The 21,877-nt window shown below is 41.4% G+C and overlaps 1 protein-coding gene across 1 annotated transcript in view; it reads right to left on the bottom strand.

The window, feature by feature from the left end:
• The window catches only part of CSTPP1 (centriolar satellite-associated tubulin polyglutamylase complex regulator 1), a 189,515-nt gene extending 176,501 nt beyond the window's left edge, over positions 1-13,014 (bottom strand). Inside the window, exon 1 of the mRNA XM_065882673.1 lies at positions 12,893-13,014. Within this exon, the coding sequence (XP_065738745.1) occupies positions 12,893-13,014 (122 nt within the window). The remainder of the gene's footprint in view (positions 1-12,892) is intronic.
• Between the last annotated feature and the right edge of the window lie 8,863 nt (positions 13,015-21,877).

Here is a 21,877-nt window from a genome sequence, read left to right as displayed (position 1 = left end):
CTCTCCTCGGCTATGGCTCCCTTTCCTTCAGCCTGTAAACATACTCAAGTCTCTCTGCCATCTAAAATCTTAAAAACAACAATAAACTCTCCCTACTCTTGCTATCACCCCCCCTCCTCCTTCCCCAATCCACCAAACTTCTGGAAACAAATCCAGCCTACCTATTGTCTCTAATCCCTCACCCTTCCCATTTACTCTTCAATCCAGGAAAATGTGGCATCCTCCCACACTACTCCACTGAAACTTCGCACCTAATGCCACTAAAAATCTCTTCTGCAGCTCTTACCTTATCTGACCTCTGCGACAAGTGATATTACTGAACACTCCCTCCATCTTGAAACTCACTCCTCCCCCAGTTTCCGTGGCACCACATTTTCCTTGTTCTTCTAAAACTCTCACTCTCAGTATAGGAAGATAAATATCTTTATTTATTGTAAAACTAGCTCTCTGGAAACAAGATTTAAGTTCCTACAATGGGTCCAACTCCCACTCAGAGAAGTTTTATTTGGCAGCAAAGTAAGCCCCAACACCCAGCAGCCAACACAACAGTAGAGAACTAAAACGCTAACATTCCATGTGCTCACTAAAGTGTAGAAAGGGACTATTCTGATCAGTTGGAAATGTTTACAAAGGACAGAGAAGTGTTCCAAGAGAAATGACAGGAGACATAGAGTTAAGAAAGAAAAAAATAATAAAAAGGGAGCAACCATGGGCTTCCCTGGTGGCGCAGTGGTTGGGAATCCGCCTGCCAATGCAGGGGACACTGGTTCGAGCCCTGGTCCGGGAAGATCCCACGTGCCGCGGAGCAACTAGGCCCATGCGCCACAACTACTGAGCCTGTGCCCTACAGCTGGAGTGCCACACTACTGAAGCCTGCGCACCTAGACCCTGTGCCCCGCAACAAGAGAAGCCACCGCAATGAGATGCCCATGCACCGCAACGAAGAGTAGCCCCTGTTCACCGCAACTGGAGAAAGCCTGCACAGAGCAATGAAGACCCAATGCAGCCAAAAATAAATAAAATATATAAATTTAATTTTTAAAAAAAGGGAGCAACCAAGCTCAGTAGTAGCATAAGGCAGAAGAATGGAGAACACGGACAAGGGATAAAATACTCTGTACTTAACAGAGGTACAGGTAGGGGAGGAAAAGTCAAACACCTACTGATACATCTGTGCTTCGCTTCTGAATAAGGGCAAGCACCTACTAACAATACACATACCAGGTATGGCAGGTTATTGTTTGCACACCCCAAAATACGTGCTCCTATTCTTCTTACACACAATTGTCTGGTTGGACTTCAATTCCCAAGCTCCTCTGCAGCTGGCAGGGGCCTTATATTAAGTCCTCACCTATGAAATGTGAGCACAAGTGATGTTTGCAACTTCTGCCTTACTTGCTTTTAGGGGTTTGCCCTGGACTTGTTCCTTCCCCTTTTCCTTTCTATAACTGGAAATGGCTACAATGGAGGCATCCTCAGAAACCATGGGTTTCAAATGGCTTGGCTGCCCTGCTAACCTGAAATCCCATGATGGCTTCCTAGAGCAGATCCTGCCATCCGCATCCTGGACTCAGGTTAAGTTAGAAAGAAATAAAGTTCTCTCTTGTATGAGCCATTGCACTGGAGGGGGCAGTTGTGGTGGTGGATCTTTTTATAACAGCTGCTCAACCATCACCCTGAGATCCGTGGCACGAAAGCACCTAGAGTACAAAACCTCAGTATACCTCAACATCTTACTGACCAAGTAGGAAACATTAGTCTGGAAAGAGGGGAGTTTTAAGCATAGGGGGAAGTTCTTATCATTAATTAATAACTATAAAGTCAGATTTAACTAACATTGATTGAATGGCACCCAAAGCACTAAATTTGGAACCAGAAGTACTAGTCAAATCTTAGCTCCACCTACTGCTATCTATTATATATAAACGTTGGAAATTTTACTTAAGTTCTCTGAGTCCCCGTTTCCTAGCATCCACCCTCATGAGTAAATGTCATAACACATCTACAGTACAATATAATAAATAATGTCTCAAATAATGACACCACAACATAAAGAAATGTTCAATTATGTTCTATTATACCAGAGAATCTGGGGAATATATCATATATTCTGTAGACATTTCTGTTAAAATATTAAGTTCTAATCCTTCAATCCTTGTGAACTGAATAGGAAAGAGGGCCTTGAGAAATCAGACCTAAAAGCAAAGCAGCTAACAACACAGGCTCTAGGGTCAGATAAACTTCATTCAAGCTTCACCTCCACATTTACTAGCTTGGTGACCTTGGGCAAGTTACATAACCTAAATTTCAGTTTCCTCATGGAAAAGTGAGGATCAGGCTGGTACCTGCCTCACAAATATCTTGTAAGGACTAAATGAGATTGCTGTCCATCTCCAGTCCTCCTGTATATGAGAATGACTCCAGCTGCCATACCAAGAGCATCTATTTGAATATATTTCCCTCTTAAGACAGTATTTGGGGGGGCTGGACTTACTTAGAAGTTGGAATATTACCTCTGTATTTAAAAAAATGTAAGAGAAATAATCTCTGCTAAGGAGTTAGAATTTAAATGACATAGTGTTTCCCATTTAGTGTCATCTAATAGAAAATTAAATCTGGGAAGTGAGGTTACCCAAGTGTTACTATACTTGGAAACAACAGATGAAACTTTAAACTTGAAAATTACACGAGGGGGTCTTCTCAGGTTTTGTTGCCTAAAACCTTATGAAAATACCAACAAAAATGGAAGCAGAGATATTAGCGATAATTTTGTCAATTAAAAAATATAATTTCTCTTCTGATGTCCCTTCTCCTCTAAAGATAATAACCAAAGCTGGTTTTATTACTTGGCTGAGTTTAAGAACTTTCCAGTTAGGGAACTCGATGCCAGGTCCTTCAACAATAATTATTTTCTCTTAACTACTAAGAAATATGATAAGAAAAGTTCACAATGTGAGACAAAACAATCACTTCTTTTCCTTATGAGTTTGTTTCTTTAGAAACATGAGATCAAAACCAAATATTTACTGGAAGAACAAAGGTCAAAACAGTCTCTACCTATGTCCAGACATGGCAACAAAAATTAGCAAGACTCAGACTTCCCTGGTGGCGTAGTGGTTAAGAATCTGCCTGCCAATGCAGGGAACAAGGGTTCGAGCCCTGGTCCGGGAAGATCCCACATGCCACGGAGCAACTGAGCCTGCACTCTAGAGCCCACGAGCCACAATTACTGAGCCCTCGTGCCACAGCTACTGAAGCCCACGTGCCTAGAGCCCATGCTTCTCAACGAGAAGCCACCTCAATGAAAAGCCCACGCCCCACAATGAAGAGGAGCCCCCGATCACCGCAACTAGAGAAAGCTTCCACGTGCAGCAACGAAGACCCAATGCAGCCAAAATTAAATTAATTAATTAAAAAAAAATTAGCAAGACTCCAAAGACTATTCATAGGCATAATCTGGAAAAGAAAAAAGGCAGGGCCATTCTTCCTGAAGACCTAACCTATTTTCTTCTACCGGTATATTCACTATCCTCTACCATGCCAATCCTTGAAGACAAGGCAAAAGATTGATGGCACATATAAGACTTTATAAGTTAATCATGTGTTTAAATATCAGGTTTGGTGGTCTAGAGACTATCAAGAAAGACTATCAATTTTAGGTCTCATTAAATAGTTTACTTTAAGATACTTGACACATATTAATTCATCCTCTCAACCCCCTATGAGGTAACTTTTATCAACTCCATGTGTTGGGGAAATTTGATGAAGGACAATAATAATGCTATTTTCTATGTACAAAATACCTTTCTTATAAAGAGCTCCACATGTTTTATCTTCTCAGTCTGCTAACATTCCTGAGAAGTAGGTGGTAATATTACCTTTTCCTTTCTTATAGGTAAAATGCTAGGACTCAAGGGGCTTAATGACTTACTCACATGGTAGCTTGTATTTTATCCACTAACTAGAACATACTGCTTGGGATTAACACTAGACCATGGACTCAAGTCTGACCTGCACATAATTCAAAAGTGTCAAGCTTCTAGTTTTCTCTACAGCCATCTTTCAACACATCACATTCCAAAAAAGAGTGGGGTCATGCTTGCTGTTTAAGCTCATGTGCTCACTGTTTATAAAGCTTATTATCATTTCTCTAAATTGCACTATTTAAGTTTTGTCTAAATGCCTGAAAGCTAAATTATTTTTTGTTTACTCTCTGTGCACTAGTATTATAAATGATGTCATCAGGAATATACAAAACTGTTAGACAAAGCTGCAGGGCCAATAAAAGCAACTCACTTGGGCAAGAGTGTGCTTCTTCTTCTCCCCCCGCCCCCCGCCCTCCTCCTTTTTTGAAGTAGGCATCACACAAAAAGATGACTCATTAAGCCCAAAAGAGTTGACTATGCCATGTAAGGGCTTCTTATGCAGCCCTCCACAAAGAGACCTGAGTGGCAGCATAAGGCCTCCTCTTCTGTGCATTTTCCTCCAGGCAGAATGTGCATTTGTGTGGCTACATACACAATTATAATCTCCCCTGAAAAGCAATTCCTTCCATATGACAGGCTGAACAGTGGCCTGAGTGCTAGCCTCATGTTGCCTGTGCAGTTAACATGCTGAAATAGCAGACACATTTAATCTCTCCTTTCTGAAAAACTAAGATAGGACAGAAGAAGCGAAGCTGGAAAGAAATCTACACAGAGAGAAAGGAAGGCAGCCCAAGCGCCCAAACTCACTTTCTCATGGGCTGAGCTTCTTTGTGTGTTGCCTACTTACGTGTCAATTTGCAGGACTTTAGGGCATGAGAACCATGGAGCCGAGTGGTTCTGGCAGCCTCTCCATTTGACAAGCAAAGCCAGAGACATGCGGCCTTTTGGTACATTTCACATTCAAAAGTGTTATTGTTTCAAGCATGCTTATTTTAAAATATATAATTTTCCCATTTCGTGCACATGTTGTATGTAAGTTGGCCACAGGAGGGGCTCTGCCACATGATCTTTAAAAAGAAAAAAAAAAATGGCAATGGCTCTAATGTAGCCCCATCCCTGCCAGATACCTCTGTTTACCGTTGGGGGCAGTGGGCTATCCCAAGTGAGAGAAGTCTGAATTTAACAAACACCTGATATGAAGGCCAGGGCACAAACAGATTTCTGTCTTAGATTACAGAAACTGAAGCTTGTGTTTTACCACAATTACCTGTAATCTCAGGGCCAGATAATAGTATTAACAAGACCTTGAGCTACACAATAGGACAGCTGGAAAAAGGCTCTTACTCTCTCCAAAGAACAGTGCTTTTAAAAAGCTAATTCAATGAAGAAAAAGAAAGGGCTCTGAAAGTGCCTTCTCAAACAATATTTACTTTTACTGCGTTCCTGCTAATCAAACAAAACTTAGTCACAAGCTTTTATGAAAAATACATTGGATGATTTCAGCAGTAATTACTTTGTTTAAAGAAAGGTGCTTAAGAGAAAACATAGCTAATGGGATCGGTAATTTGGTAAGTTCAGATGTGTTTGGGAAAATCCCTCCTCTCTTTGATAAATCATTAAAATTCTGCTCAGATAAATGTGTTTTGACTTGAAATTCCAATCATAGAATGAGCAATTTCCTAAGGCCCGTAGGGAAGTAGCGCAAGGGCATCCCAACACAGTGGACCCAGGGATTAGTTGACAAGGGTAATTCCAGTCTTAAAGCATATTACTCCACCCAACTGAAGATGGAATCTCAAGGAGATGCCCCCAAATTGTATAAAATTTCCTTCCTTCATAAAATATCATTTTAAAAAATGAATTAAAACTTACTGTTGTGTAACCGAAACAAAGAAAATGTGTCAACCATGAAATTAAAGTTACTCATTTAGCAAACATGGTATTTATGCAAATAATAGTGATCCCCAACTTTGGGACAGCATTCAGATGAAAGATTTTAATCAGTCATCCTTTTTTTTGTCAATGGAAGAAGGAGAAAAAAGCTTAGTGTCTCTCACACAGTAGGAATTCAATAACTATTTGTTGAACTGGAGTCCCTTCTCTCATTTGAAAAAAAAAATTATTTTGCTACTTAAAGCAGACTATTCATCTAACAACTGAGCACTTAACTTGGGCCAAGCACTGTGCTAGATTTTGGAGATACTGAGAGAATAAGCCTGCCCTTATGGCTTACATTCTAGTAAGAAACAGTAACAAAATATACAAATAGATAAATAAGATAATTGTGCTAAGTGCTAAGAAGGCTATAAACAGGATAATGAACTAGAGATAAGCTAATGGCTCATTTTGTCTCTTCTCATCTACTATTATTAGTTTTTAAAACTTTAATTACCTACTCAGCTTCCTAAATTTACTCATTTAGCAAATGTGGTATTTATAACAAATAAAAGAGATTCCCAACTTTTGGACAGCATTTGGAGGAAAGATTTTAAGATTATTTGAATATATAAATGATAAGCAAAGTAAACAATTTACAGAACCTTAGAATTTAAACCCTAGAATAACACTGACATCACCTGCAATCAGTTACCTTGGAGAAATGGGGATGGGTAAGGGTCAACAAACAACGTGCCTTAGAACCCACTTGCTCTTTTTTCTCCCCAGCAAAAACATTATTAGGGCTTCCCTGGTGGCACCATGGTTAAGAATCTGCCTGCCAGTGCAGGGGACACGGGTTCGAGCCCTGGTCCGGGAGGATCCCACATGCCGTAGAGAAACTAAGCCCGTGCGCTACAACTACAGAGATGGGAAATAAGTGTCATTATAGAGCGAGTGAACTATATGTATGCAGGTGTTTCCTAGCATAGGGTTGGGTTTGGAAGATTCACTCATTATATTCAAACAAAAATAAGTTTGCTTATCAGGATTCATCCAAAAGCAAAAAAAGAAATTGTGCCTGGCAGTAAGACAAGTAAATATCATGTGCTATGATATCAGCAAATGCAAAAAAGTACGATTAGTAACACTTAATAATCTTCAACACAGAAAGAATCATATGTCAGAACCTTTGTCAAGGCTTGAAAAAACTGTATCAACCTCATGACTGGAAGGGACTATATCAGTTACTGTTGGATGTTGTCTTAGTCCAGGTACTCTGAGAAGCAGACAACAAGACAGGATCAGACACGCAAGAGATATACTGAAAAGCCCATGAGGGAAAATGGGGAGGGAGCTAGAAGAAGCTGGGAGAGCTGACAGACCACAATGCAGGGTTGACCCTTGTAAAGAAGAGCGAGGGAGTGAGAGTATTAGACTGCAGTGCAGTGGGAGTCCTCAAGCCAAAGTCACCATCAGAGGAGTCACACTTCTCATAAAAGTGGGTCTTCCCCACCCAGTCATCCGCTGGGAGCAGCCTGCAGGAAGTGTGACCTCAATGTGAACAAGGTGTTGGATTGAGAGCTGGGGTTCAGAGTTAATTACCCTCCCCTCCGCATAATAGGGGATCTGAGAGGCACGATTTCATGGCTGTCACAGATGTATTACATTTTTGTTAAAATGTAGGAGTAATAATAGCAGCTAATATTTATTGAGCACCTACCCAGGTGCTCTAGAAGGAAAGGTATCTTACTCATCTTTGTGTATCCTCTTTTTACAATGAAGATACAATGTAGCAGCCAGGCATTGCTCTAAAAGCTTACATGTATGAGGTAAGTACATTTTGCATATCAGGAAACTAAGGCACAGAGAGGTTAAGTAACTTCTTCAAGGTCACACAGCTACACAAAGTACATAGATTATTGTCATTAAAACTCTCCTAAATGGTTTATTTTTAGAAGTTATCTTACTTATTGCCTGCATTTGAGAGATGAGTCCAGTGGCAAGAAGGAACTGGAATTTTACTATTCCCTGATCCATCCTGGTTCCTAGTATGCCCCCTCCTGGCAGAAATGTTAAATTAAGCCCTTGGAGTCACCTGAACTTACTCCAGAATCCATGCAACCATTATGAGCAGGTCTATGCAATAGCTGGAGCCTCATTGTTGGAGTTGCTCAAGGTATTCATTGCATGGAGTTTAACAATGTGGACTCTGGAGTCAGACTGCTAGATTAGAATTCTGCCTCTAGGACTCACTAACTAGTTATTTAATACCTTTGTGCTGTAGTTTCCTCATATGTGAAATGGAGATAAAAATTGAACCTATCTTCATGTGCATTAATGTTTATAAAGCACATAAAATGTTCCCTGGTACATAGTAAGTACTTAATAAGTCTTAGTTATTGCTGTTAGCTGCTCACATTTGGGGGGCCCTAAGGTCAGATTATTCATATTCAATTTAACACACATGTATGTATAAAGTGTCTAGATTGTGAAAGGTAGGTATACAATGATGAGAAAGATACAATTCCTGTGTTCAGGAAACTGATTTGCAACTAATGAACTGTTTAAGAACTCCATTCTTAAAAGGGAAGCAAGGATCACTACGCTTTACAGGCAACAGATATTTTGGTTTGTTTATTTTTATCTTCTTGGTAGAGAGGAAAAAACAGGCATGGAATCTGATAAACCTGGATTTGAATCCCTGCTTTTATGTAGCATCACCTATGTGACTTTGTACAAATCAATTAGCCTTTCTAAGCCTCAGTTTCCTTATTTGTAAAATGAGGAGACGATATTAATAACTACTAAATAGGACTAATAATAATACCTAACTGTATGGTGGTTGTGAAGATTAAATGAGTTAAGGCACAGTGCTAAGCATAAATGAAGTGCTCCAAAACTATAGCTTAAAAATAACTATCCAGTTTATTGTGATTCCTCTAAAACTATAGCCCTCAAAGGAGAAAGACCATCTCGGATTTCCTGGAGTTATCTATTATGCCAATCCACTACCAGTCTTAGTGAGAATAAGCAGTATCCATAGAAACAGAAGAGGCAAATTGAAGCATGAGTGAAAGCAAGCACCTCACCAATTTAGGTGGGGTAAAATAATAAACCTCAAACCCTCATGCTTACACTCAGGTCAGCACGTAGGTAGTGTGTTTTGCAAACCTGGGACCAGAACAGGCTGCCCTTCAGCTCTAGAGAACTCTCCACACCCAACCAGATACACAGACACACCTCAGCCTCTGGCAGAAGCTTCCAATAAGTAGCTTTCATAAAGTGGAAACCTTTCAAGGGCTCTATATTTATTTCATCTCCTTACCAGACTCTCCTCTCTCTCTATTCACGCCTGGGCATTAACATAGTTCCTATCACTCCATTCTGATGACTGCAGGCATGAACATCATGGAGTCAGTTCTGTAATGATGATCTTAAGATCCTAAGCCATTCCAGGCCATGATTACAGGTTCCTAATCCACAAAGTCAGCAGGGAATGGATCAGTTTACCCAACAGGATGAAAGACTGTTTTCTTCACTAGTAGTCAAAAAGGCAAATATAAGCCCTGGCTAGCAGGCAGAAGGGAAAATCTATGGATATTCACTGAATAGGTATCCCTGTCGTCTATACCATAATACTAAAAAGAGGTCTCCAGACACACCTACCAAGGGATATTGAGCTTTCACTTTTCTGATGCACTGAAAACATAGAGCTTTCCTATCTATGCAATTTTCTTTTTTGTATGTGTATTTTCTTCTCTAGGCCTACACATGTGACTTTATAACTTATTTTTTAAAAAAAAGAAGAAGAAGGAGAAGGAGGAGGAGAAGGAGAGGAGGAAGAAGAAAAGCCAAGCCAAAAATAATCCCTGGGGCTTCCCTGGTGGCGCAGTGGTTAAGAGTCCGCCTGCCAATGCAAGGGACACGTGTTCGTGCCCCGGTCCGGGAAGATCCCACATGCCGCGGAGCGGCCGGGCCCGTGAGCCATGGCCGCTGAGACCGCGCGTCCGGAGCCTGTGCTCCGCAACGGGAGAGGCCGCAACAGTGAGAGGCCCGCGTACCGCAAAAAAAAAATAAATAAATAATTAAAAAGTAAAAAAAAAAAAACAAACCCTCTGTAGGTATTTAAATTTTCAAATCAGAAAATATTTTATTAAATTAATCTATAAGGGGTGATTTTCAGTGGTCATTATATTGAGGGTGAATGCTTCAAAATAGCAACAGCATGCCTCTAAAAGGGACCAAACTGTAATGGGCAGGGTTGTTCTCAACTAAAGACAAATGCATTTCAGCAGAGTTGTATGGTCTGAGGAACCATGAGGAAGCCAATGAGTAGGATGACCCTGCTTAGGGCAGTATGAACGTCCAGATGGTGAATGGGACAGGGAGGTAAGGCACTTAAATATGCAACAGAACCTGAAGGAGGTTCAATAATCCAGGGTTCAATAATTAGATAAGTGGTTAGACATTGAAGCTTTTACAACCAACCTGAAATCTTGATTCTGTTTATAGATTTATTATCAACATTGCCACTGAATTAGTGGCTGATAAAAGCCACTTTTGGAGGGACCACCAACTTCTACTCACCAAAGCACCGGTATATTAAATATGTCAAGCCTTTGAGGCATATAATTTAAATATGTTAAGACTTTGACGCAAACATCCAAGGAAGTGAACAATAGACTAGGCTTTTCAAATATTTCATAGATTCGTTAGTACTGAGTAAATAAGATAAAATACATAAAATCCTTAGCAAAAGTCTAGGCATTGTTAGACATTGATATTCTTATTCATTGGATGCAAAATTATCTGTGATATAACAATGCTCTTTATATATATATATATATATACACCTTTCAAAAACCACACAGCCCTTAAACCTGGTGAAAAGATGCTCAACTTCAGAAAAGAAATGCACATTAAATCTACCCTGGGACTATTTGTCACTTAACAGGTTGAAAAAATCTGATGGTTTGAGTTTGATATACTTTGTTGGAAAGACTATGGGGAAACAGGCATACTCTTACATTGCTAGTGCAGTGTAAAATGGTACAACCCCTGTGAAAGACGATTTGGCAATATCTATCAATATTTAAAATGCATATGTCCCTGACGCACCAATTTCACTTTGTGGAATTTATCCTTGCAGATATACTAGCAATGGCACAAAATTACAGGTTATTCAGTGGGGTATTTTCAGTAATAGCAAAAGGCTAAAAACAACATGTGTACCAACAGGGAATTGGTCAAATAAATTATTTAAAATACTATGTAGCTAAACATTTTTTTAAAAGAATGAGAAAGCTCTCACTGACACAGAAATCACTCCAAGATATATTGAATGAAAAAAGTGTATTCTCCCTTATATACCTAATAAACTAAACTCTGGAAGGATACACAGGAAACCAGTAATAGTGGTTACTAGTGGGGGGCTGAGGATGGATGGAAACTGGCAGATGGGGGAAAAAGGGTTGGAAGAGACTTTTCATTATAAACTTCTTTATGTTTTTTAATCTAGTTTCCATATTACTAATTCAAAAATTTAAACTAGAATTGTTTTTCATTAAAAAATGTGTATAGGGCTTCCCTGGTGGCACAGTGGTTGAGAGTCCACCTGCCAATGCAGGGGACAAGGGTTCGTGCCCCGGTCCGGGAAGATCCCACATGCCGCGGAGCGGCTGGGCCCGTGAGCCATGGCCGCTGAGCCTGTGCATCCATAACCTGTGCTCTGCAACGGGAAAGGCCACAAGAGTGAGAGGTCCGCGTACCGCAAAAAAAAAAAAAAAAAAAAATGTGTATAGTACATCCATACAATTGAATATTATTCAGTGATAAAAAGAAATGAACTATCAAGCCAGGAAAAGACATGGAGGGACCTTAAACGCATATTGCTCAGTGAAAAAAGCCAGTCTGAAAAGGTTATGTACTCTATGACTCCAACTATATGACATTCTGGAAATGTAAAACTTTAGAGACAGTAAAAAGATGAATGGTTGTCAGTGGTTGGGGGACAGAGGGAAGGATGAATAGACAGAGCACAGAGGATTTTCAGGGCAGTGACACTATTCTGCATAATACTATAATGGTTGATACATGACATCATGCATTTGTCAAAACCCATAAAACTGTACAACACAAAGAGTGAACCGTAATGTAAACTGTGGATTTTGGTTAATAATAATGTATCAATATTGGTTCATCAATTGTAATGAATGTACTATATTAATGTCACATGTTAATAATGGGAAGCTCTGAGTGAGAGAGAGAGGGAGTATATGGGAACACTCTATAATATCTGCTCAATTTTCTGTAAACTTAAAATTGCTCTAAAAAATAAAGTCTATCAATTTTTTAAAACGTGTGCATACATGTATGTATATACATACATACACACAACATACATATATCCTTTTTTCATCCAGTAAATGCCTTACACACTGAAGGTGTTACAGTGTGTGTAAAGTATTACAGCCACAGCCTTAATGGTCAAGAGCTCAAGCTCAGGAGTGGGCAAATTAGGTTCTGATCCTAGCCCTACCATTTTGTAGCTGTGTGGCCTTATTTGTGCAAGTCACCTCTTCAGCCTCAGTTTCGCTGTCTGCAAAATGGAAGAAAAACACAGTCTCCTCCTGGGGCTGTTATGAAGATTCAATAAAGAATGCACGTAAAATGCTTAGCATAGTGCCTAATGTAAAAGAAATGCTCAAAAATGTTAGCTGCCGCTATAACGGTTAAATGATTGTTCACAGAATGACTAATTTGGCACTTCAAGGTTCCAAGGTTACTCCACTGGCAGCATATCAGTAATACCCCCAAAGGCCCCTCAATTCTCAACTCCAACCTAGCCCACTTAGGGCACAATCCACACTGTCTGAGCTCCAGCGGGTACACTTGAGCATTCTCTACTCCCAGATGGTGTTTTCCTCCTCGCTGGGCCTTACAAGTTCAGGCCCTGGACCGCCCCCACCCCGCCCCTCCCTAGCCCACCCTACCCGTTCCCACTCAGACCTCGCCCCGGCCTCCTCACCAAACCCTGGCCTAATTCGTCTGCACTTCTTTCCTTCCCCGAAACTGAAGGAACCGCCTACCCAGATATTCGTAGTCCGGTAGGGCTAGGCGTTCCGGACTCAGCATCCTTTGACCAGGGTAGCTTCCGAGCTCCAGCTCTCCCGCTTCCGGAAGCCAGGTCGAGGGCTCTCTCTGTTGCCATGGCACCCACGCGGCGGGAGGAGAGGCTAGAGGCGGAGAGGGTGTCACGCAAACAGTCTCCGTATCGCAACGCCAAGCCGGCCACACTAGTTCCGGGAGCTGTCTCTTCGCGGCGGTCACAGTTTCTTTGGCCTCCCTTTCTTGAGGCGTTGGTGTTAGAAGAATTTGAGGTGGAGAGTTCCTTTGAAACCATCATATTTCCCGGTGTCGAAAAATTATTGCCAGCCCTCCATATACCCGCAATTTCTGAATTTCATAACTACTCCTGCTTTATACAACTGTTATCCTAAGTCACAATAATAGCTCCCACCCCTAAATTCCCATAAACATTTACTATCCCATTACCTATTTTTATCTCCTTATTGTTTATCATCTTAAATTACTACAAAGTGCTTTCACGTGCGTATATCTTGGCTGCTTCTTGAGGTCAGGGATGTGTCTTCTGCCTGTGACAAGTCTGGGCATCCAGAAAGTGCTCATTAAATTCTCTATGACTTCATTGACATTTCCTTTCAAATTCCTCTTTATCTTTATAGCCCCTCCTTCTACTTCTATCCCTTACTATTTGGTACCCTTCCCAAGTGTCTTTTCTTTTCTTTTTTTCTTTTTCTTACAAAGACACTTCACTTCTTGGGGGGATGGGATGCACAAACAAGGACACCTATTGGATTTTTTCCCTTATATCCCTAATTGCTCACTTTTCCTTTAAGAGGGGAGAGTGTTCATTGGTTTTCAAGTTCCCAGATATCTGGATATTTCTCTTTTTGCACCTCTCCACGCCCAACAACGGGTTAGTGGTGTGTACCACTCGTCACAGTTCAAGCATAGTAGAAAAGGTCACTCTGTCCTCACTTTTTTAGTTAGCTCTCCCCCCACATGAGGTGAGGTTTTGTGGAAAGAAAGAAAACAAAAATCATTCTATCAAAGGAATGATTGGGAAACCAGTGGACCACCTACACTGGGAGAAAAAGGAAAGAGGAGGTTCTTCTCTTTGTGTTCTGAGTGGTCTATTCTTAGCCTTCTACAGTAGAAGCTTCAAACCTCCTAATTCTCCGTTTCCCTTAAAATTGTATATGTGTCTCATTTCTAGGCTCCGGTGAGTCACTCTGAGTTTGGATGTGGTAAGGATAAAGGGACAGAGCCGAACTCAGAGCAGCATTTATTATCTTGAGGTAATAAGTTAACTAATTTGGTATTTGATGTGAAGTCCTGCATATCATAAAAAAATATTTGCCTTCTACCTCCACCCTTGCCTCCCACCCCCTCCCCTACCCCATGCACCTTGAGAATTATGGGAGTTTCATAACTTTCACACCTGTGGCTTTTTACTATATTATTAATAAAGTAATAGGATGGTAATTATTAAGGATTACAATTTCTTTTTATTTCCAAGCAACCTGAAGCTATTCTCAGATCATTTCATTTGTCCTCATAAAACTTTCTAATGCACTTCTCCCTTTTCTAAGTAGGGAAATGGAGGAACATGTCAGGAAAATGACTTGTCTAGCATCATCCAGCCAGTCAGTGGGAGAGCTGGAACTGGATCTCAGCGATCTCAACCTCCAGGCTAGTGGTCTGACCGCTAAACCACACAGCCTCTTTTTTTAGGGTTTGTTGGCTTGGGTTTTATTTATTTATTTTTCTTTTTGCTCTGCCCTGCCAGCAACTGGAAGCTCCCAGACAAAAGAAGAGAATTTTGAGTCCAGGCTGAACATTTGACATCCCCTTATTTGTGGGGCATTATCCTGGGACTCGGAGGGTGCTGCTGTTGGGGTCTGTGTGGTGGAGCTGGGAACCAGCCCCAAGAATATAGCTTTGTTTGGGGATTAACCCATTTGTGGTTATAATAATGACAAGTTTCAGCACCAGTGGCGCCCGACTGTTAATGACTCAAAGAAAGCTAAATAAGAACAAGATGTCATCTCTGGAGCAATTTGTAGGTTTTTCCTACAGCTCCATCCCTTCCATAAAAATCCTAAGGGCCCTTATATTTAAGGTCAGTCTTCCACTCAATGTCCTAAATAGTCTATTGAGGAGGAAGACTTAGAAAAGGGCAGGTGGTCGCTAAGCTAAGGCTTCAAGAAAATTTGGGGTTGCACAGAAATAGCAGGTAGCCTTTTTAATGGTGGTGGAATTACTGCTTACATTTTTCTTCTTTATACTTTTCCATATTGTTAAATTTTTTCTATAATAGGCATGCATTATAACCTGAAGACACACAAACAATAAATGAGTGGCTTAAAAATCTTAAAAAAATTTTTTAGCAGAAGTGATGACATTCCATATAGTGTTTGTTTTTCCCAAGAAGGAGCCATTACTTCTAGATTTCTCTTCTGCCGTACATTACACAAATAAGTTTTGGCAACGGGTCAGTAGTGAAGGAAGTTTTTCAGTGAAACATACACAACATCAGGTCTTAAGAAAAGAGGAAGTACACAAGAATTGTTAAAGTCAAGTGTATTTCTGTGACCCTGTTGAATGCAAGAAAAGGAAAACATGTCAGCCTTCAATTTAGATGTGCTTTTCAGGTTCTTAAATTATCATTACATACGTCTGAAATTTTTACCTAAACAAATAATCATCCAGATAGACCAGTAAATCAGAAATCAACTCCACAATCCTGAAAATAAGCAAGTATTATGAAATTGGTCAAAACATAGAGAGTGCTTGAGAGGCGACAGTACTACTGCATAAGGAATGGAAACATCAAACTCAAAACAATAGGAAAAATACCCACAAAAGAGGATATGCTGAGACACCAATTTATCAGATTATAATTTCTAATTATAAAGAGAAAATTAATAGACATCTCTGGCTCTGCTGAGGACCTATGAAAAGATTGATAGGGAAGAAAATCCTCCCTGTTATTGAAAACCACAGAAGAGCAAATATAAATGTACCAAATAGTTTTAAACGTCAAGGAAACAATAGAAAGAAAAAATGCAGTCTGACTTATTCTTACAAAGCAGGTTCAAGAAACTAGGACAAGCTTTTATCAACTCATCAAGCAGAAAGATGCTAAAGGCGAAGTAGCTACTAAGAAATGCAGGTCATGAAATTCATGCTGAGCTACTAGGCTCTTCTTCAAAGACTTATCTTCCATAAAAGCAAAGCAGAAACTATGTGTGATGCCACTGTATGAGATTTACATGTTTAGTTTAAAATGCTATTTACAGACCAATCATTTTGGACTGCCACAGGTCAACAGACCAGAGCTTCGGGAGAATTTGCAAGGAAAAATAAATGTTCCCATTTCTTGGGCAGTTAAAGAAAACGAATGCATTTCGAGAAAGTGGTTAAGAGGACATGGCTTAAATTGAACTGGAGCTCAAAGACAATTACAGACTTGTACCTTCTTGTTATTTTATATTTTCAGTGCTGCAAAAAGAGTTGGGAATTACACTTTCATGTAGTGTAAAACAGAGGAGGATTTTCTGATCCTTCTTGGTAGCCCACAAAAATTAGCTGTGCCTTCCTCTGTCCTGGAGCATGCACAGCGATAACTATTTGTGTCATTTTCACTAAGGGAATAGCAGGACAACACTACTCATTTAACATATTAGGTAAAATGGAAAAACTCCTTGAAACCCAGACTAACAAGTTTCACTCAAGAATAAACAGATGGGGGGCTTCCCTGGTGGCGCAGTGGTCAAGAATCTGGCTGCCAATGCAGGGTACACGGGTTCAAGCCCTGGCCTGGGAAGATCCCACATGCCACGGAGCAACTAAGTCCATGCGCCACAACTACTGAGCCTGTGCTTTAGAGCTCCGCAACAAGAGAAGCCACCGCAATGAGAAGCCCATGCACCGCAACAAAGAGTAGCCCCTGCTCGCCACAACTAGAGAAAGCCTGCACTTAGCAACAAAGATCGACCTGAAAAGCTGTATATTTATAAAGAAATGGAATTTTTAGTTAAAAATCTTCCCACAAAAAGAACTCCAATCTTCAAAAATGTGATTTTGTACTTTTATAAACATTTAAATTTATAAACTAAAATAGAAAACATTATCTAATTTTCCTTTGGAATTCTTCATTGACCCATGGGTTATATAGAAGTGTATTATTCAAAATTTCCATATATTGGGGGATTTTCCAAAGGTGTTTCTGGTTTTTTGTTTGTTTGTTTTTGTGCAGCTTGTGGGATCTTAGTTCCCTGACCAGGGATTGAACCAGGGTCCTTGGCAGTGAAAATGTGGAGTCATAACCACTGGACCACCAGGGAAGTCCCTGATTTCTAGTTTAATTCCACTGTGGTCAGATATACCTGGAGAAACCTTATATGACTTGAATCTTTTTTGCCTTTATTGAGAATTGTTTTATGATCTGGAATATGGACTACCTTAGTAAATATGCCTTAGTAAATGTTCTGGGTGCTCTTTGAAAAGAATGTATACCCTATTGTTGGGTGAAGTGTTCTATAAATGCTAATGTACACAGGTTATGCATGTGGATAAGGACTGGAAATGAAATTGAACCAATATTTTTAAAAGTAGACTTAAAAAATATTTATGTCATTAAAAAAAAACAACCAATTTGAATTATCCTACTAGATTCTGAGTTCCTGGAGGTCGGAGACAGTCTTCATTCATCTTTAAGTTTCTAGAATCATACACAGTGCCTGACAGAATAAATGCCTGTTAAATAGACGTTTTTTCCCACTTTAGATTAAAAGTCTAGAAAATGTAAGAAGTACAGCTATTATTCTAAGTGCAGTAGGAATCCATTGGAAGGTTTTAAGCCTGGTAATAACATGACCTGATTTGTTTTTTAGGAAGTCACTGTGGCTGCTGTGTAGAAAATGAATTATAAAGGGGCATGTGTGAAACAGACCATTTACATAGATGCTTGAGTCATGTTTGTTACTAAATGAGTATTTATTCATTGATCCATTTGTTTATCCACCATTCTAAATTCATCTTTGCTACTGAAATAAGCAAGACATACTGAGATGGTTGCTGCAAAAGCTCTACTTACACGTGCCAGGTGTGTGACTATCAAGCTTCCAGGAGATTAAAAAAATATATCTAGGAAGTCCCACTTTTCAGGGTGTGCCCCAAGTTATGCCAGGGAACTGAATCAGCCATGGTACCCAGATCCTGGCTCAAACACTACTGCTGAGCTGGAACATGAAAAGTGTTGGTACTTGAAGTGGTGGTATGGAGGGTTTGCAATTAAAGAAGCACAAAAATGCAAATCAAACTATTCCCTTATACTTTCTTTTTTTTTTCTTTTTTCCCGGTCTCCAGTAGTAGCCCCCTGAACCTAGATAAAAGCATACCATTGCTAAAAGTTAATTCTATTTTGCTATAAATCTTTCCTGGCTCAGGGCCTTTGTACATACTGTTCCTGCTGCCTAGAAGACCCACCCCATCCACACTTAGCCTGATGAATCTTACTCAGCATGCTAGTGTTAGTGCCTCTGACAGGCCTTCCCTGAACCCCCAAATCTAAATCAAGTCTGTCCTTTCATAGAACCCTGTACTTTTCCTTGAATGCCCCTATCATTTGTAGCTTTAAATTCATTTGTGAGATCATTCTTTTAATGCCTCTGTATACTTGTAGCCTCCCCAGCCATCAGAGTGTAAGTTCCAGGGATCCAATATATCTGTTTACTACTGCTTCTACAGTGTCTGGCACATAATATACCCACAATAAATACTTACTCCCACTAAGTGAGTTAATATTGGAAATAGGCATCCCTAGGCAGATAGGTATAGGACTCTTTTAGCTCCTTTCCTTTAGCTGTGCTTTCTCTTGTTTTCCATTCTATAGCTTTAAGAACTCCTTCCTCCATTCACACAAGAACGTGATACTAGAGATGGAGCAATTCTTTTTTTAAGACTCATGTTCTTAACTTTTTAATCAGGGTCTCTCAACCTCAGCACTATTGACATTTTGGGCTGAATAATTATTTGTTGTGGGGAGGGATGTCTTGCTTATTGTAGGATGTTTAGCAGCATTCATGGCCTCTACTCATTATTTGCCAGTAATACCTACTCCCAAAAATGTCTCTAGACATTGCCCCATGTCAGCAAAAATCACTCCTGATTAAGAACCACTGTTTTAAAGTGTGGAAATGTCAAACCTTTTACTCTTTTAGAAGAATTATGTTTAGAATTCAGGTTGTTGAATGATTCCTGGGTTGTAAGAGGATTCTACCAACCCAACTGGATCAAAATAGTGCCCATTTCTATCTTGTTTCTGTAGCACCCCCAGGGTATCCTTTGAAAAGTCCATTAGTGATGGTCTAATTCAGGGCAATATTCTGATCTTAGAAATTCAGTCCCCTGGTCTGTCCTTCAAGGATGAAGGAAAGGGGTGGTGTTTCTGAGGAAACGAATGTCTCTGAGACCCTTCTGGAATTGGCAATCCCCTACAACTTTCCTAGGGGCATGTCCCAGGGGACAATAAAAGGGAGACAAACAGCCCATTCTGGCATGCTTTTCAGGATCTCTCACTCCAAACAAGACAGTCTGAGAGGCCTCGTAAAAATAAATATGGCTTAGCACTCCTAGCACAAGAGCAGTTTCTGACAGCCAAGACTTAACTCACCCTAGGGGGTGACCCAGCCAGGGACTATGCATGAAGTTTCATTTCTCCCCATTGATATTCCCAGTGACTCACAGCAGCCAGGGATGGCTCTGTGCACCAGAACTGTGCTGAACCATGGAGGAGGAGGACTTGGGATGCACACAGAAAATTCAGTCTCTTGAGCCTGAGTCAGACAGGGACAGCCAGCTTCCTTGTTCCTCCTCAATCCCAGAAAAACAACACAAATCATGCCTTCTGGAAAGGAACCTGTCTTTTGAATACAGAGCGGAAACTGTTTATAAATTCTTAATCCCCTGACATTGAAAGTATGGTGACCGCCTGTTCTGGATTTTTTGGGGCAAATGTATTCATTATACCACATGTCCTTAGTTTTCATTGTGGGAAAAAAAATGCTCTCCAGAATCCTAAGGTCTTCCTCAACAGGTCAAGAAGCAAGTCTTCGTAAGCAACATATATCGAAACCTTGAGACCGACGAAGGCTGCATCAAAACGTTGTGGGGAGGAGGGATTGAGAATCAGCCTCTACTTTTTCACCCTTTTCTCCTTGGATTTTAGGCTAAGATGACATAGGCCTTAAAGGTTGACTTTTTCCTAGCAGTAAGATCAAGTAAGCCTGACCTGACTCGACTGCCGCCTTCAGTCGGCAAAAAGAACTACATACACAGAAAATGCCTCATGGTATTTGTTACCATGGTGACGTTAGTTCAACATTTCATCTGCATAAAAATTTTAGGCAAAACAGAATAGAGAAATACTGGCTAAGAAGCAGTTAACAACGCATTTTTTCCTTGCTATTGCAAAGTTAATGTTAGCTTTGGTCAAAGATGGTAATTTGAAGTGAAAGCCTTTGAAAAATTGCAGACGAGCGAGGATGAAATGGCAACCAATCCATTGGAGAAATCTCCCAATATCCTCTTTGCACTGTAACAAATTACTCTCCCCTCAGCTAACATGGCGCATTTGGGGCTTCCTCACTCTATTTACTAGTGAGAAGAAAGTGGTTTAACAAAATTGCAGATGATCCAAAGCCAGAAACTGTTGGCATACCAGCTTGGAGGGAAAAGCGATATACAGGACTCTAAGGAAGTTGGGGACTTGGACAAAAGTAGCAGGACAAGATTCAACCTAGAAAATGGCAGGTGGTAACAAAATTAATCCATATTATTAATATGCACTGGGGAGAGGCGTAGGCCACAAAGCTAAGACAAAAGAGGAATTTATAACTTTATGTACTAACCCAAAGGTTAAATATTGCTAGAAGGCCCTAGTCACTGAAGCTGGGAGGAGGCTGAAGTCTCTGAGAGAATACAACTGCAAGCGAGGGCTTACTTCCTTACCCCCTTCCTTTCTTGCCAGGATCTTAAAGTCAAAGAAGGTGAAGAGGCTAAGTACGCCGATTTACAAAGACAGCCAGGAGGGACTACGTCTGGGCCAATTCTGGACGTCCGAGCGGGGGCGACAGGACCCAGACAACCACCTCAGGAAATGAGTAAACGAAAAGGGGAGGTCGTAGAATTATTTAGCTCTAGAACAACGCTGCCTAGGCGGGGGTGGGGGCGAGGGGTGGAGAAAATCTCAGGAAAGGAATTTTGACAGTGAGAACGCTAGTTAAGACACAGCACTCCAGGCCCCCTGATGCCCCTTGTTTGATGTCCATAAAGACCGAGAGGATTATGCATTAGCAAGCCTTGTGTATTCTGAGACATCAATAAAGTCTGGACTTGGGGCCGGTAGGGGGGCCGGGGTCACGTCCAGGCGACTTGGGTCAGCCTGGGTGCACTTCTCTAGCACAGAACTAGAGTGAGCGGCATCCGAGAGTTGCTGCTAGGATAAAACCTTTTCTAAGTTAAGGACTTTAAAGCAGTAGTACTGGGGAGAGTGAAGGGGGGCTCTCTTGAGGGCTAGGAACGTGGGGACGGCTTGAAGAGGAGCTGGGCCAGCGCTGCAGGCGCCGGCGGCTGGGGTCTGGGGACCGGAGGGCGGGGGCCGAGGGCGGAAAGGGGCCGGGCCGGCGCTGGGGGCGGGACCAGGCCTGGTGGCCGTGGCGGGGGCTGCGGCGCTGGGGGCGGGGCAGGGCGGGGCTGGGCGGCCCGGCCCGGGACACCCGCTCCGGATTCACTGGTGGGGCGGCTTCGGCTTCTGCAGCACTGGAGGCGGCAGCGGCCGGAGGGAGACTTGCGGGGCGCGCCCGCCACCGTGGACCGGGACGCTTCCCATAGGGGACCCTCCGTCGACACCCTCCGCCGCGCCGTCCCGCAGGAGCCGGCGGGACCCCCGGCCGGCAGGGAGCGCCGGCGGCGGCGGCGGCACC

This window comes from Phocoena phocoena, chromosome 8, assembly GCF_963924675.1.
Source record: "Phocoena phocoena chromosome 8, mPhoPho1.1, whole genome shotgun sequence".
Lineage (NCBI taxonomy): Eukaryota > Metazoa > Chordata > Mammalia > Artiodactyla > Phocoenidae > Phocoena > Phocoena phocoena.
The sequence above is the reverse complement of the archived record's forward strand: the minus strand, read 5'-3'. Positions and strand labels throughout refer to the sequence as shown.